Source organism: Ailuropoda melanoleuca, chromosome 8 (assembly GCF_002007445.2).
Source record: "Ailuropoda melanoleuca isolate Jingjing chromosome 8, ASM200744v2, whole genome shotgun sequence".
NCBI lineage: Eukaryota > Metazoa > Chordata > Mammalia > Carnivora > Ursidae > Ailuropoda > Ailuropoda melanoleuca.
This window is the reverse complement of record NC_048225.1, coordinates 84,091,684-84,108,124: the sequence shown is the minus strand read 5'-3', so window position 1 is coordinate 84,108,124 and position 16,441 is coordinate 84,091,684. Positions and strand designations below refer to the sequence as shown.

General features: G+C 35.0%; 1 protein-coding gene across 2 annotated transcripts in view; it reads left to right on the top strand.

Moving 5' to 3' along the window:
- Nucleotides 1–16,441, top strand: part of HMCN1 (hemicentin 1) — a 477,641-nt gene that overhangs the window by 167,170 nt on the left and 294,030 nt on the right. For both annotated transcript variants that reach the window (XM_034666795.1, XM_034666794.1), the window contains exons 5-6: nt 12,909–13,080; nt 15,197–15,303. In XM_034666795.1, coding sequence (XP_034522686.1) covers nt 12,909–13,080; nt 15,197–15,303 — 279 coding nt within the window. The remainder of the gene's footprint in view (nt 1–12,908; nt 13,081–15,196; nt 15,304–16,441) is intronic.

Sequence of the window (16,441 nt, the reverse complement as noted above, 5' to 3'; positions counted from 1 at the left end):
GTCCCTAAGTAGGAGGATTTTGGGGAGACATCAATGTTCTGTTATCTTTTGCTGAAGCATCTTTCCATTGCTCCTCAGTCAGAAACCCAGAACTGTCCTTCCTGTTCAAAAACATGAATTTACTAGGGGTGAAATGAAGAGGATATGTTACTCTAGTTTATGATAGCAAATGCCAAATATGTGTGTTTTCTAGTTGCTTAAACTCTGGCCTTGTAAAACTCACATAGTCAGGAAACATACTTTCACCCTTGTGTATCTAGTATAGAACTACTATTTGGTAGAATGACTGTACTTGAATGTTTATTGACTTAATATAAAATCCCTTTTCAGGCTATAAGTCAGTTTTATTCTTTCTTCAGTTGTTAATATACTGTAATAACTAGGTTTAAAATAAACAAGAGATAGTATTTAGTCCAAAGACCCTAATAGCCTATGGGTGGGATGCTTTTTCTTTTTTCCTTTCCCCCCCTTTCCATTATTTCCTCCCCCCACAGTGCTGAAATTGTTCTCCTGCCTTTGTTTTACCTTTACTTTACAATCTATTCTTTTTCAGACTGGACTACCTGTTGGTATCCTGATGAGTTTTTCTCTGATTTAATCCATTGCTATCATTTACTTCCCAAATTCTATTCTTGCTTTACTTTTCTTTTTTACCCTTAGGACCTCCTAAGATTTGTACAGTTGTTTCCAACTGCCATCTCTGGAGTGATGATTTAGTTGTAGGAGCTAATAAAGTTTTATTGTAATTTAAAAGGGAGACTGAAGATGTTTGGCAAGTGCTGAATATTCACCTATATTATTGCTAACGTTACCAGTAAAATCCATGCTGTCATATAAATTGAAGGGTCCTTGCTAAAGATTAGAGGGAATCTGGAAAGAGTTAGTGTTACTGAGGTTTTTGTGCATGGTGCCAGATTTTAAAAGCTGTATAATGCTGAAGTTTTACTACGTCTATAAAGCATTTCCCAATAATTTTAGTCCACATTGATGGCTCCTCTTCCTGACTGCTTAAAGCCACATTGTTACTAGCATTCATGCTTTGTAGAGAGCCTTTGAATCACTAGACCTTTAAAATCCTCCAGTTTATCTCCTCATTGAATGTACGTAAAGCTCTACTATATGTTTGAATGTATACTTCCTAAAGCTTTGTTTGGAGTTTGTTATTAATTCTTAGGAGGGTGTTTGGGAATATGGAAAATATGATGAGATCTTGAGAACTTAACTTTAAAATCAACATATAATTAGAGCAGAGATATGCAAAAGGCCTCTTTTAGTGCCTATGGCCCAGGGTCAATGAAACTTGCCTATAACTTAACTGAATGTTAAAATATCTAAATAATGTATAAATCAGGATGGGTGTTAATCAGTGTGGCGGCATAGAGACAGTTATGTCATTAAGGGAAATCTTTGCATTGTCCACCCAAGTTCTGTCTAAAAGTGAGGGATCTTCAGGCAGCTGAGTTAGGGTCCATTTGGTCCAAGATGGTTCTGATTAGGGAAGAAAGGAACTGTAGTCTATAGCCAATAAGATTTTCCCATCTCATTGAGAAGTGCATTGGTATTGTGAGATTAATCACCCAAAGGCTATTAAGTGTTAAAAATACCTAAATCACTTCCCCTGTTTTTTTGAGTTTTTTCCAAACTCAACAAGCACGTGACAGTATGGTGGATTTACCTTTTAAGTGTGTGTGGAGGATGTCATTTTAAACTAGGGCATAATTTGAAAATTGCATAGAGTCAAAATTATGCTTGAAATCCATTCAGTCACTTCAATTACTAGGACATAGGCCCTTAGAAGCTCAAAATCTAATTTATTCGTTTTCCTCTCTCCCCTTCTCTCTCCTTTCTTCCTTCCTTCTCTCCCTCCCTACCTTCCTTTCCCTCCCCCTATCTCCCTTCCCCTCTGTCTTTTCTTCCCTTAGTCATTTAGAATCCAAGATTTCTTTCAAAGGTAGAAATATGTTGGGGGGAGTGATAGGCAACTAAAGAACTTCACCCTATATTATAATCTTCCAATGGTTAGTAGCATGAGATTTAGGGTTCTTTGCCTTTTTTGGAATCTTATATCTTACACTTACTGGCAATGTGTTACATAAAATAAAATGTAAATATTTAGAAGTTATGGAAAACATTTAATGAAGTAAAATTTGTAAAGTTCTTAGTATAGGGCTTAGCATGTAAGTGCTTTCTAAATAGTATAAATAAAGTACATACATACATACATACGTAAAATTGTAGCCCTCAAAACAACCATACAGGTATGATTTGGAGCCCAGAGTAAGTCTGTCTCTAGAAGCCAATAGAGGAGTCATGTGGTCATAAAGTGTTCTTATTCCTCCTTGTAAATATGTGAGTTGGCATTATCAGTATTGGGGGTTCAATATATGTATGTCTGCCCCAAAGAAGTTAAGTTCTCTACCCCGAATTTAGTCTCAGTTGAAATTAGGTTCCTGGACTTAAGAACCAGATCTTAGATGTTAGTAAATTCTTCTCGGGAATGAATTCTATATTTGGTGGGTTTTTGGAAAAGATCTTGCTAATTTTCATTAGGTTTTTGTTGTAAGGGACTAATAGGATTTTTACGTCAAGTAGAAACCAGACGATCTTGTATTTTAGCTTCCTTCCAGTAAATTGGGGGTGGGGGGGTAGATCAGGGCATGTAAATACCTACTGTTCTTAGTTCTTATAAATTAAATTTGCTCTAGTACTTGGGAATACTTAGCTCATAGTCTCTTCTCTTACTTATTTAATGACTATTAAAAAAAACACCTGAAAAGAGCTTGTAGCCCATTTATGAAATACAAAACTTCTTTGTGGTGTGAATTATTTCATGCACTAATTTATCTATTTTAAGTAAGATGTTCAGACACTTCAAAAAAAATTTTTTTTGTTTAGTAATGTAAAAGGCTGTTCTGTAGAAGAGACCGTACCTCTGTAAAGTTGTTTTTAAAAACTCTCCTCCTATCTCACTTTGAGAATCTGGCTAAACTATGAATCCTCCTCCCGTGTATTATGTCCACATACTTATATAATTCTGCATATCTATTCAAATAAAAGGCTAACTTTAATAGTACTCAAGTATCTCTTTAATTAGGGTGTTTTTTTTACTCATAAAGAGGTTGGAGTAAGTTTGGACTTTTTCCTGCTTTGGTGTAGCCAGGAGTGAGATCACAACTAGTCTATGTATATAGGCATACATGCATTTATGTATGTACGTACAGATACAGCATGTATGTCTATACACAAAGGCATGTATTTATGTACTGATGTATTTCTTTAGCTTTAATAACTAGGAAAAGTTTTAATGACAGAATTGAATTCACTGAGACTTTTCCATTCTAAAATAGATAGGTATTTAGTAGAGGGAAAAAAATGAAACCAACAAACCAGAAGACCCAGGCAAACATAAAAGGATTCAATGGGAGACATGAATGAAAAAAAATCATCTTTTATCTTTTTTTAGCTTTATTGGGATATAATTGAGAAATAAAACTGTAGAATATTTAAAGTGTGAATTGTGACATGATATACATAAACATTTTGAAAAGACATTCATCAACTCACAAATTTATCTTTTTAAAAATTTTTATTATATATTATTATTTGGTGAGAACATTTAAGTTCTACTCTTCTAGTAAATTTCAGTTATATAATACAGTGTTATCAGCATGGTATCACTCAAATGGGAATCTTAAAAAAGAAAAAAAGTCACACCCATAGAGGTAGAGAGTAGAACAGTGGTTGCCAGGGCAGGAGAGTGTGGGAAATAGGGGGAGGTTGGTAAATGGATACACACCTTCAGCTAGAAGATGAATAAGGTCTGTGGATCTAATGTATAAAAGTCAATCTTTTATATTTTTATTATGTTAAAGTGTATTTTCTGGCAAATTAAATTTCCTCAGTCATTTGTAACACATTGAAGTTGTGACATATAAGAATTTTATGAAGATAAATTAATGAAATATACTTTGACACTTTAAAATAGCCAGCAGGAATTATTTCACCCTTCAAAAATGGCTGAAATGTGCTTTTATTTTTTCAGCTGTTGCACATTAGAGAACTTCCATTGTGTTGAAGGTGTGGTAATTTTACACACATTTTAGGTGTTCATGTAATTGAAAGTTGAGGGTCGGTTTTGTCATCAGTCCTCTGTAGTGTCCCCACTGAACCCAAACTCCCTAGTGCTGTTCCCATTTTGAACTCTTCCCCCAACCCATATTCTCTGTGTGACTTGGGTAAAATTTTCATTCCACCAGAAAATCTTAAAAAAAAAAAAAAAACCCAACCTTAAATACAAATTATTCCCTATTTTGCATACCTTTAGCACAAGCAGTGTATAGACCTGCCCTTTGAATCACCAATCACACTTGTTTTTGAGCCTGTACTGTTAGAAAAGCTCACTGTACAATTTTCCAAAATAAGTAAGTATTAGGCACACAAAAAGTAATACAAATGTGTATTATCAGCAAAAGACCTTTTCAGGAGATCTCAACGTATGACATCTCAAAGTGATTTGCTAAAATTTGCAAACTGTGAAATTGGGTTTGTCAGCACTCTGTAAGTGACCCATCCTCAGGAAGAGACTTGGATTCACCAAACTCAGAGCAGTGTTGTATAAAATCAGAATGCCAACTTATTCATCTATGATGAGAATTCTCATTGCCATAAGTCTAGAGCACTTGTATTGACATGGCTAGTGAATTCACTCCCTGTAGGCACATATACAAGGGGGGCAGATTGTCATCTGAAGGTTTCCTGGAATCAGAAGAAGGGGAAATTTGTTCCAAGGCTCTATTCCAAGCCATTATGTCTGGATATCTAAGCTTCTTATCAAAGAATGTGTTTCCTCCCTTGTGTAAGTTCTTGGTGGGAAGGAGCTGCAAGGGAAATGTCATGACTTTAAATTCCATGATATCTCCTATCTGGATCTCTCAACTGAACTCAAGTTCCATGTATCTGACTACCTCCTTTGTACTTCCACCTGGATGTCTAATAAATAGATGTCTTACATTTAGCATGCCTAAGCTGAGAGCTTCCGTCTCATGCTCATTCCACCACCCCATTAAATCAACTCTCTCTGCAGTCTTCTCAGTCTCAGTTATGCCAACAGAGAGGTATCATCCTCAACCTCCATGTCCAGTCTTCAGGAAACTTTGTCAAGCCTGTCTGCAGTAAATATCCAGTCACTTCTTGCCCCACTGCCACAACCCTGGTCTGGGTCACTCTGGGTCATCTCCCACCCAGATTATTGGTGATGTTCATATCTGATCTCCTTGCTTCTGTCCTTGAATCCCCTAGAGTCTAACTTCAACACAGAGGCTGGAGAGATCTTTTTACACATGTCCTATCATGTAACTCCTGAGCTGTCAATGCTTAGCTCGAATCTGAGGTCCAAACCCAGGAATATGTGGCTCACACTACTAAATACTTACTCCTGAAATGAAAGTGAGTAGCATAGTTTACATAACCACATACCTATTGTATAATTGGGAGTTCTCTGAATGTCTGTGTAGAATACAACATTTCTTAGAGGGAAAGTAATAAAATGTGTTACCTTGAAGCTTATGTGCATTATTAATACTCAACAATAATAAGAGCAATTGTTTACATTTCAGACCAAACAAGATTTTTTTTCAAGGGGAAATCTTTGACTGACATTGTTTACTATGACATGGAGATATTAAAAAAACAGACCAACTTTTTGTAAGTTTTATTATTGTTTTCCCACAGACAGTGCATCTCTTTATTGCCTGCATCCAGGGTGACTGCTGACATCGCCAGCCTATAGTCTACTCTTGGCTTGGGCTTTATCCTGGATGTAACTGGGAATAATTAAAACTTTTTTGAGTGGAAAAGTGCATCACAGTTTAGGACTATACACTGAAAATTTGTATTCTCATCTTGCTTATTTATTACTAGAAAGTAAGAGCTAGTTAATTTGTTTTTAATGTCTGTCCCATTTCTTCAGCTAGATCATCATGTCTTACAAGGCAGGAAATGTGTTTCTATTTCTTTGGTTTTCTTTATAATATCCTGTACAATCCTTTATATTCAGTAGATGTTCAGTAACTACTTGGTGACTCTAAGAATATTCTGAATTATGAGCTCCATGCTATACCGCAGAGTAGAAAGGAACTTGGACCTGGGGCGGGGGAAGGCTTTCCTGGTTATCCAGAAGATCATCTCTTTCTAGCCAGAGAAGAGTAGAATGAAGCCTGCCGCTGCTAGTACGTAGGGTCTGCCACAAAAATGTGGCAAGTTTTTCTCACATCAAATAAAATATAAAGACTTTAATATTTTTATATAATTTAATTCTTGATAATTTGTTGCCCAATGGTGACAAAAACATACAGCTAATCAGATCACTGTTTTGCTTGCCACCTCTCACTAAAAACACCTGCATTGATTTTTGTTTTTCACTAGCTTTATTTCTGATTTATTCTTGAAAGCTGCCATTTTTTCTTTATTATACTTCAGAAATGTACAAGATTACTAGGATCAAAAGGCCAGCCCTGCTTCTTTCTAGTTGTGTGACTTACAGACATTGGGATCTATGCCTCCATTTTGTTTTTTTCATCTATCGAATGGAGATAACCATACCTGTGTTGAAGAGTTGTTACAAAGTTGTTGCATCTGGCACCCAATAAGCTCTGTGAAAGTGTTTGCTATTATTAATAGTAATGTTACCCAAATCTTTATTAGAATAGGTTCTGATTATTAGATGGGCACGTTTACACCTCACTTAGCCTTTTACGTTGCTCTTGCTTCAGTGAATTCATTTTCTGACTAACTTTCTACCATTACTGACCTTAAAATCTGTATCCGGTGCTACTGAGAAGCATACGTCTTGGCATTTAAATAGGAAAAAGCTGACTTAATTTTAGAGATTTCTCCATTGCATTTTAAAATCCCAAGCTAACTACCCAAATAAAGAAATAAAAACTAAATAGGGCCTGGTGCTCACTTTTAAGACCACACATGCGTGTACCCTATTCAGCTTCTGTGTTGAAAATTCAGTGCTGAGACAGTGTTTGTCACAAATGAATACAGAGCCCAAATGCTACCTTTTCACACACTCTTAACTCTCAAAGGTAAAGATCTGACATAGAATTAATTTCTCCGTCACTTTCTACCTCCCTCTTTCCCTTATTCCTTCTTTCTCACAAATATTTATTCGGAATTTACTATGTCCCATGCACTATATTAGCTTCGGGAGATAAGTGGTGAACATGTCTGCCATGGTCTGTGCTCTTTCTCATGGGACTTAGAGTTTAGTAGGGAAGACAAATGATAACAACAACAAAAATACAAATATATGCATAATTTAATTACAAATTGTGTCTAACGCCTTACCATATTTCCATTTTTCCAGTGAACGGAGAAAAGATGTTCTGGGGAAATCCATTTGGATGTAATTCATTATATTAAAATTTTCCTTCCAAATTGAATGAAACTACAAATAAAGGGAAAAATATTCCCTGCTCATAGGTCGGAAGAATTAATATTATTAAAATGTCCATACTGCCTAAAGCAATCTGCGGATTAAAAGCAATTCCTGTCAAAATTCCAATGGTAATTTCACAGAAATAGAATAAACAATCCTAAGATGTGTATAGAACCACAAAAGACCCCATCTAGCCAAAGTAATCTTGAGAAAGAAGCACAAACCTGAAGACATCATGCTTCCTCATTTCAACCTATATTACAAAACTATAGTAATCAAAGCAGTATGGTATTGGCACAAAACAGACACTTAGATCAATGGAACAGAATAGAGAGCCAAATATATCTATATCTATCTATCATCTATCATCTATCTATCATCTATCTATCTATCTATCTATCTATCTATCTATCTATCATCTATCTATCTACACACACACACACACACACACACACACACTCCATTAATTTATGACAAAGGAGCCAAGAATATACAATGGGGAAAAGACAGGAACTTCAATAAATCATGTTGGGAAAACTGGGCAATCACATTTAAAAGAATGAAACTAGACCACTATCTTATACCATACACAAAAACTAACTTAAAATGAAGTAAAAACTTAGATGTGAGGCATGAAACCATACGACCTCTGGAAGAAAACATAGATAGTAAGCTTCTTGACATTGGCCTCGGTGATGATTTTTTTGATTTGACACCAAAAGCAAAGGCAACAAAAGCAAACAATAAACTGCTGGGACTATATCAAACTAAAAAGCTAAACATATGGAATGGGAGAAGATAGTTGCAGATCATATATCTGATAAGGGGCTAATATCCAAAATATATAAATAACTCATGCAGTTCAATTGAAAAAAAACAAACAACTTACTAAAAATGTATACAGGATCTGCATAGACATTTTTCCAAAGAAGACATACAGATGGACAACAGGTATATAGAAAGATGTTCAATATCACTAATCAACAGGGAAGTGAAATCAAAACCACTATGAGATTCTACCTCACACCTGTTAGAATGACTCTTACCAAAAAGACAAGAAATGACAAGTGTTGGTGAAGATGTGGAGGAAAGGGAACCATTGTGCACTCTTGGAGGGAATGTAAAATGATGCAACCCCGATGGAAAATAGTATGGAGGTTCCTCAAAAAATGAAAAATAGAACTATCATATGATCTCTTGATTCCACTTCTGAGTTTTAATTCAAAGAAATGAAGACAATAACTTGAAAAGATATATGCACCTCCGTGTTCACTGCAATATTATTTTCAGTAGCCAATACATGGAAGCAACTTGAGTTTTTATCGACAGATGAATGAATAAAGAAGATGTGGTATATATGTACTTGGGAATATTATTCAGCCATAGAAAGAAGGGAATCTTGCCATTGTGAAAACATGGATAGACCCTAAGGGCCATATTTCATTATGCTAAGCTAAACAGCTAAACAAAGCTCTTCAGATTTTGTTCTTGAAGCTATGCAAAATGATTTTACTTGCATTTCTGCCTATACTATTATTTTTTTAATACAGAACAATGTATCCTGGTTTTGTGCTTTGAAACAATATTTGCATCTCTTTCCAGAGAGGAATAGACGTGAACTTACTTTTAAATACTGATCATTACATAGGAATGCAAAATATTTAAACTAAGAGAGTATCTTCAGGAACACAGGGACTTATATAAAACATAATTATCAAGCTAGAATCAGTCTGGTTAGATGTTTAAAAGGTACAAGAACTCTTTCAAATATCCATTTCCTCATCTGTAAAATAAGGGAGCTGTATTAGATGGTCTCAAAGCCCCTTTGAGATATAAACTGGGACAAATCATTAGAGAAACATTTTTTGCATTAAAATTTTTAATGTATAATTAATGGTTCCCTAGTGGTTTGAAACTGTTTTTATGTTAGCAAAAATGCTCCAATCCAAAGATTCTCATATTATTGTAGTTCTGTTCCATTTGTCATTAAAACAGAAGATCATTTCCAATCTCAGGAGGACATTTCTCATGGTTAGACAACTAAAAATTTTTTCTTATATGTGACGATATAAGAGGCCAGAATCCTCACTAATGGTGATTCTGTAGCTTTCAGTGATCCTACTTTTATTCGTATGCTGGTAAAATCTATATTTTCTAACAAAATGGATTGCATCTGTTTTCAATTTATTTTTTCTTATAAGAGGATAAAAAGTGACTTTTCAGAAATCTGTACTGTATCTTTCACAAGTAATGTTATGATACATAGTAATCCCTTTGTGAAAGCCTCATAAATGTTGATGAATTGGAAATGGTATTGAGTAAACCCGAAAGTGCTTATATTCCATAACATTTGAACACACTTGCCTTATGAAAATGCAACTAAATTAGAAAGTCTTCCATTTTTATAAGAATGCCTAAGACTTAGTGATTTCTATACATACCTCAGAGATAATGGATAGATATCCAATGATACATTATAACCTCTCCGCGTTGAGTTTGAGGGAAAGATATATTTGAGGAGCCGCCCAGAGATATACATTTAAAGAAGGATGTGTTAAAAATTTCTTCCATTTCTGTTGCATTTCTTTGTTAAACTTGAGGTACTGTGCAATTCTTGTTTTCTAATTCTTTTTCTCCTTTTCAGTTGAGAATTATTTATAGCCACATTATATGTCTTGCCCTTAAAATAAATGTTTTGTTCATTTATCCAGTTTTTTCTTGTCTTCTCTCTTTTGTCTCTATGCCAGACATTATCCTCAAAGTTATTTATTATCAGTCAAAATTTATCAATTGCTTTCTGAGACAATAAGCAAATCTTTTCCACTTCCTTGAGTTAGGCAGCCATGTTCTATGTATAATAAATAAAAATGTCAACACTCTGATTATTAAAATGTTTTATTTGTGGTCAGATATGACAACAAGTCTGATTTCTGTAGCCATATCGACAGATTTGATGAACAGATGATCCATACATTTCTATTCAAGCAAGAACACTGAGAACCCATTTTTCAAATATGGCATCTGCTTCTTTACACGATTATGTTGATATATGCTTAATTTCCTATGTAAAATTCCAGGTGCCTTATAAGGTTAAAATCTGAGGAAATATTTCATTTTAAGGGTAATTAATTGTAATGAATTTGATCTTTCTATTCAATTTGTCAATTTTCTATTCAGTTTGACTTTTGTATTCAACACACCACTACAAGGTGTGTTTTTGTTTCTTTCTTTTTTTTGTAAAATACCACTTTCAGTGTATTAGTCCTCTGCTCAGACCCCTTCAGTAATTTTTCACTGTGGTGTGTAGGGTAAAATCCAAAGATCATATCCTGACTTGGTGATAGTACATAGTCTGCCCTTGACACAAGCTTCCAACTTCATTTTCTGCTTTTCCTTCTTCTGAATACTTAACTGTAGCTGCTTGGCTTCAATCATGTTCCCAACATATTTGGAAAACTTCTGTTTTTGTGTATTTTTTTCAGGTCCTCTCTTCTACCTGGAATGACTTCTCCTTTCTTTTTTCATTTACAGAAGTATTTATGACTTTTATGCATGATCTTTTTTCACTTGGCCTATGAAGCCATTGTTGAAATATTCATTTAGGGGAAGAGAAGGGAATGGAGATATAGTGGGAAGGAAACATGAATGTACTATGTGGCAACTATATGATGGGCACATTACATACGTTATTTCAGCAACGAATCCCTGTTTCATGAATTCCCATAATATTCTTCTATTTAAGAAGACATCATTATTATCATCATTATGACCAACTTCATGCATGTTAGTGCATATCCCACTTATATCATGTGTAGAGCATGCCACTTGGTATTGGGTATACCAAGATGAAAGAGATGTGGATGGTTCTTGACCCTAAAGAAAAGACAGGAAGATTTATTAAAAATAAAATAATGTGGGGCGCCTGGGTGGCACAGCGGTTAAGCGTCTGCCTTCGGCTCAGGGCGTGATCCCGGCGTTATGGGATCGAGCCCCACATCAGGCTCCTCTGCTATGAGCCTGCTTCTTCCTCTCCCACTCCCCCTGCTTGTGTTCCCTCTCTCGCTGGCTGTCTCTATCTCTGTCGAATAAATAAATAAAATCTTAAAAAAAAATAAAATAAAAATAAAATAATGTATAAAACATGCAAAAAACAGCAAACACTAGTCCAGAGAAGTGTGTTTACTAAATATTGATTAAAATACTTGTTCAGTACCTGGGAAAGTACCTTGAACCATAAATATTTGCTTTATGAATGAAAATAATTGCCTTACCATTGTTATTTATATGATAACATGTGTTAGCCACTTTCCTCATCCTTGAGGACAAACATCAAGGGATAGTTTTTATGTAGAGTGAAGTTATTTCACAGTGTTTGTTGTTTGATTAATTGATTTGTGACTACCACTATTGTAATTTGAAAAATGTTTTTGTTTATTTTGAACAGTTAGGTTATAGTTTAATATTCAGCTCTGTTTAGTGTTTTATGAGTAATTACAAGAGCAATTATTCATAATAGGATATAATCTGGAAAGACGTATGAACCAGAGAAAGATCAGAGGTAGATTAAAGATTATCATGATTTAGAATTAATTGTAGTAAGTTCAGCTAAGCAGTATCTGTCCAGAAATGCATTATTTGTTTAATGAGAAATTGCATTTGCTGTTGCAGAACACTTCTGAGAACAGGAAGTCCTCCTTGTTCACAGTGAGACATTAACACATTTTTGTAACCCAATTTCTTAATATTTTCCCAGAGACTAGTTTTCAAAATACACTAATTAAATTGGTTCTAATCTGAAATATTTTTCTATGATTTAAAAAATGCAGTGGTCATTTTTTCCATTGCTTTGGTACTTATTTATTTTATCATAAAAAATGAAAATTTTGCTGGCATTGCAATTATTTTTCAATATTTAATATGCAAAATATGTTGCAATATTCTATATATAATTACAATATACCATATTTCAATAGTTCATAGATCCAATATATTGAAATTGGATTAGATAATTTACTAATTATCTTTTAAAAATTGAATATTGAAAAAAATCCAGAAAGAGAAAATGGAGGGAAAAGGGATCTCACAATATTGGCAATACTATGTTTGTTTGTTTTTTTTATAGGTTCTTTCCATTTCTTTTGAAAAATATAAAGCTGTCTGTAATATCTCTGCATATGTCACTTAATTGGCTTTTGGACACCATAATCTCATTTTGAATATATTATTTCAAGTAGAAAACTTGACATTTGAGCATGGTTTAAAGTAGCATTTTATTCTGAATCTACTGCAATAACTGGATGTAGGAAAAGGTTGCTCTTCACTGGGATGAAAATAAACCTCACACCAGTACAGGAAGTGCCTGATTCGTGTGATTCACCAAAGTGAAATACTGCATCTAGAAGTCATAGCTGTATAAAACTGTAAATGCTCTGACACCACTCACACTTCTTCTTTTCTCTTATAGGTATTAAAATGGGTAGAGGAGGCAGTACAGTCCTCTAAAGTTCACCTCTTATCAACAGATCATTTGGACCAAGCTGTAAACACTTGGAAAATTCCTTTCGATCCCAGCCTAAAAGAGGTTACTGTGTCTCTGAGTGGCCCTTCTCCAGGGATTGAAATTCGCAATCCTTTAGGTGAGATATATCAAACATCATATAATAAAATACAAAAACCATGAAAGGCAAAAGTTTTTTGTACGCTTACTTATGTCAGGTTAATGCTAACTTTATGAATAATTCAGTAAATTCAAAAGTGACTAGGAAAGATGTTTAAAAAAAAGTGATATTAATTGAATTAACATGCAATTCAAAAAACTGAAACTCCTAATAATTTCAACAGATATTTAGTAACTTAATTATACCTAAACTACTCAAAAGAAAAAAATTTTAACTTGAGCCTGAAATTATATTTTCCGAATTTACACATGAGGAAATATTTCACAGTAACAGATTCTGTAAAATTCAGTAATTTGTGTTATTTTTAATGAATCACATGAAAAACCTCCTTTTAATACAACTACCTAATTTTTTTTTAAGATTTTATTTATTTATTTGACAGGAGATAGCACAAGCAGGGGGACCCTGGGATCATGACCTGAGCCAAAGGCAGACACTTGACCCACTGAGCCACCCAGGCACCCCAACTGTCTAGTTTTATTTTTTATTTTTTATTTTTCTTTTTTTTTACCATATCATCTTCTTGATAAGATTTAATTTTACAGAAGACAATTAAAGACCACATTCATTTTCATATCAGAATAATGTTTGGGGGCATCTGGGTGGCTCAGATGGTTAAGTGTCTGCCTTTGACTCAGGTCATGATCCCAGGGTCCTGGGATCAAGCCCTACATCAGGCTTCCTGCTCAGGGGGAAGCCTGCTTCTCCCTCTCCCTCTGCCTGCTGCTCCTTCTGTTTGGGCTCTCTCTCTCTCTCTGTCAAATAAATAAGTAAAATATTTTTAAAAATTTACTTTGTTTCATCAACCATGTGTTAACAACCCTAAGAATTGGCCTAATTCCATTGCCAGTTGAATATTATAAGACGACTTACATTGAAAAGTAATCTAGTAAAGATAGAAACCTCATTTTCCCTACTTATACATTTAGAAATACTTTTTTTAACCTACTGATGTTTGCAAAATATTATTATTTCCATTTGTGTTACTTTTTTAAACCTATTTGTGAGGATTTATAAATGAAAAGAGAGTAACTAGCTTTCTTATTTATTCAGTTCGAGTCTTAGAGAATAGCTAATCCCTAAAAGAATACAGCATAGAAAATTGTACTCCAAGGCCACATTCATACTACCAATCAAATTGAAATTTACAAAACAAGCAAAACCTATTTTTCAAGACTCCTACGGATTTAGCCAAATAAATGGATTTGTCCATTGAGGGAGGATTCCATTCTAAAAATCCATGCTACCCAGGAAAGATTTGTAGTTTTTACTACCTGGATAATTAAAAATACCCATATCCATTGCATGATGCTTCCATTACTTTAAAAAGTCATTGATATTGATGTTGATATTTGAAGTTATTTACAGTGATTGTAGAACTTCTGATGCAGACACAGGATTCGTATAATTGATGTGTTTTTTAACTGCAGAAGTAGTCCATAGGAGAGCCAAGAGTGAAGTGAACAACTAGACTATGGCTTACTTCCACATTGGCTTTTTTTCTTCTCTAGGTTCTAACTACTAGATACTTTAGCTAAGTCTCGGGTCAGTTGGAGATGGTATCAGGCTACTTCATTCCACCGCCTCCTTGAAATATGACAGTAAAAGCCTTCTCCTGTGCTTCACGGAAAACAGCTTAACATTTTGTGCTTCGTGCACAAAATGTTCAAGGCCTCATGTCAGTAATACCTTGAGTGATCTCCAAAAAGACATGCATTCTGGTTTACTGTTCCTGCCGCCTATTAAGTCTGTCTCTAGTGACTGCACATAACTTCTCAGTAGCCACAATAATTGTTACCTAGTTTGGCTTTGGAAATATGATTGCAGTCTGCCAATTGTGATTCTTATTTTTAGACCAAATCTGTATGGCAAATGGGAATCTAATACTTCAGTTCCAATGTCCAGAAACCATAAAATTAGACCCATTTTAGATATCCATTTTAGATATAAATAAAGTAGTGTTTTGAGCTAAAGGCACAGACGTCCATCAGGTAATTTATACTGGAAATGTATGTAGCTAATACACATCACTGAAATAAAGATTGTGCTTGTTACCTTTATGTCTGTCTTTTAGGGAAGCTGATAAAAAAGGGATTTGGCCTGAATGAGCTATTAAATATCCCTAACTCTGCCAAGGTGGTGAATGTTAAAGAGCCAGAGGCTGGAATGTGGACAGTGAAGGTATGACTATTTTACAAAGTCTGTGTATTTTATTCTGTTGTTAGCATGTTTTATAAAGCGTATACAATAGTTTATCTATATCTTCCTTCGCAATCATGGAGAATACTTTTACCAAAAAGCAGTATATGTAGTGCATTTGTAAAAGCGTCTCGATCATGTGAATTTGGTAGTATTAAGTTTTGATGACCGTGAAAGGCATTGATGTCACCACAGAATACATTTAAATTTCTCAGATAGTTTTCCAGTAATCAAACCTGTAGATTGATTTATTAGCCACCTCCTGTCTCCAAAACAGTCAGGGGTGGAGCCCGTAGGGAATAATGGTTAGGGGCATAGGCTCTAATATGGGGGTGCATGGGTTGGAATCTCAACGCTGCCACTTAAAAAGCTGTATTTCCTCGAGACTGTAAATTCTCAGTGCCTTGTTTTCCTCCTCACAATGTAGAGATGGTGGTAATATTTCTTTATTTATGGAATTGTGCTGAGAATAAAATTAAGATGATACAAAAGAAACACTTAGCATAGTTCCTGTTACAAAGTATGCCCTCAAGTTTTGTTGGCTATTGCTGTTTGGTGGAGCTATATTCCTTGTTTATTTGAACACAAAATGGTATTTGGATCCTAGCATTACATTAAGTAGTACATGTTCACTCTAAGCATTGTGTTGTGGGAATACGGAGGAGAGAACATACACCCAGAATTCAAGATACCATACACTACAATGCAGTTCTGCTGCAGATTACATGTGTGACCCACTGTGGTGGATGGTCTGAGTGACTTGTCCATCTTTCTCAGGCTTTTCAGTGTGCTCAGGCCGCCTTCCAACGCCTGTATCTGCATTACTGTGCCCAGGAGGGGTTTTTTTTGTTTTTTTTTTCCCCAGCACAGAAGAAGGCTGTTCTGCCAGAGAATGAAACCCCTTAGGAGCAGCTCAGCCTCTGCAGGAATAAGTTCCAGTTGTCCTCATGGGAGCAGGATTAAAAACACACACTTTTGGGGCTGCATTCCCTTTCCTGTATCACTTCCCCTCTTCCTGTTAGCATCCTTTGTGCCTCCAATAAACAACTTGCTCTAGAATCCTTCTGGGATAACTCAAATGAAGATACCCCTTGCATCATTTACTCTTGCTGTCTCAGCT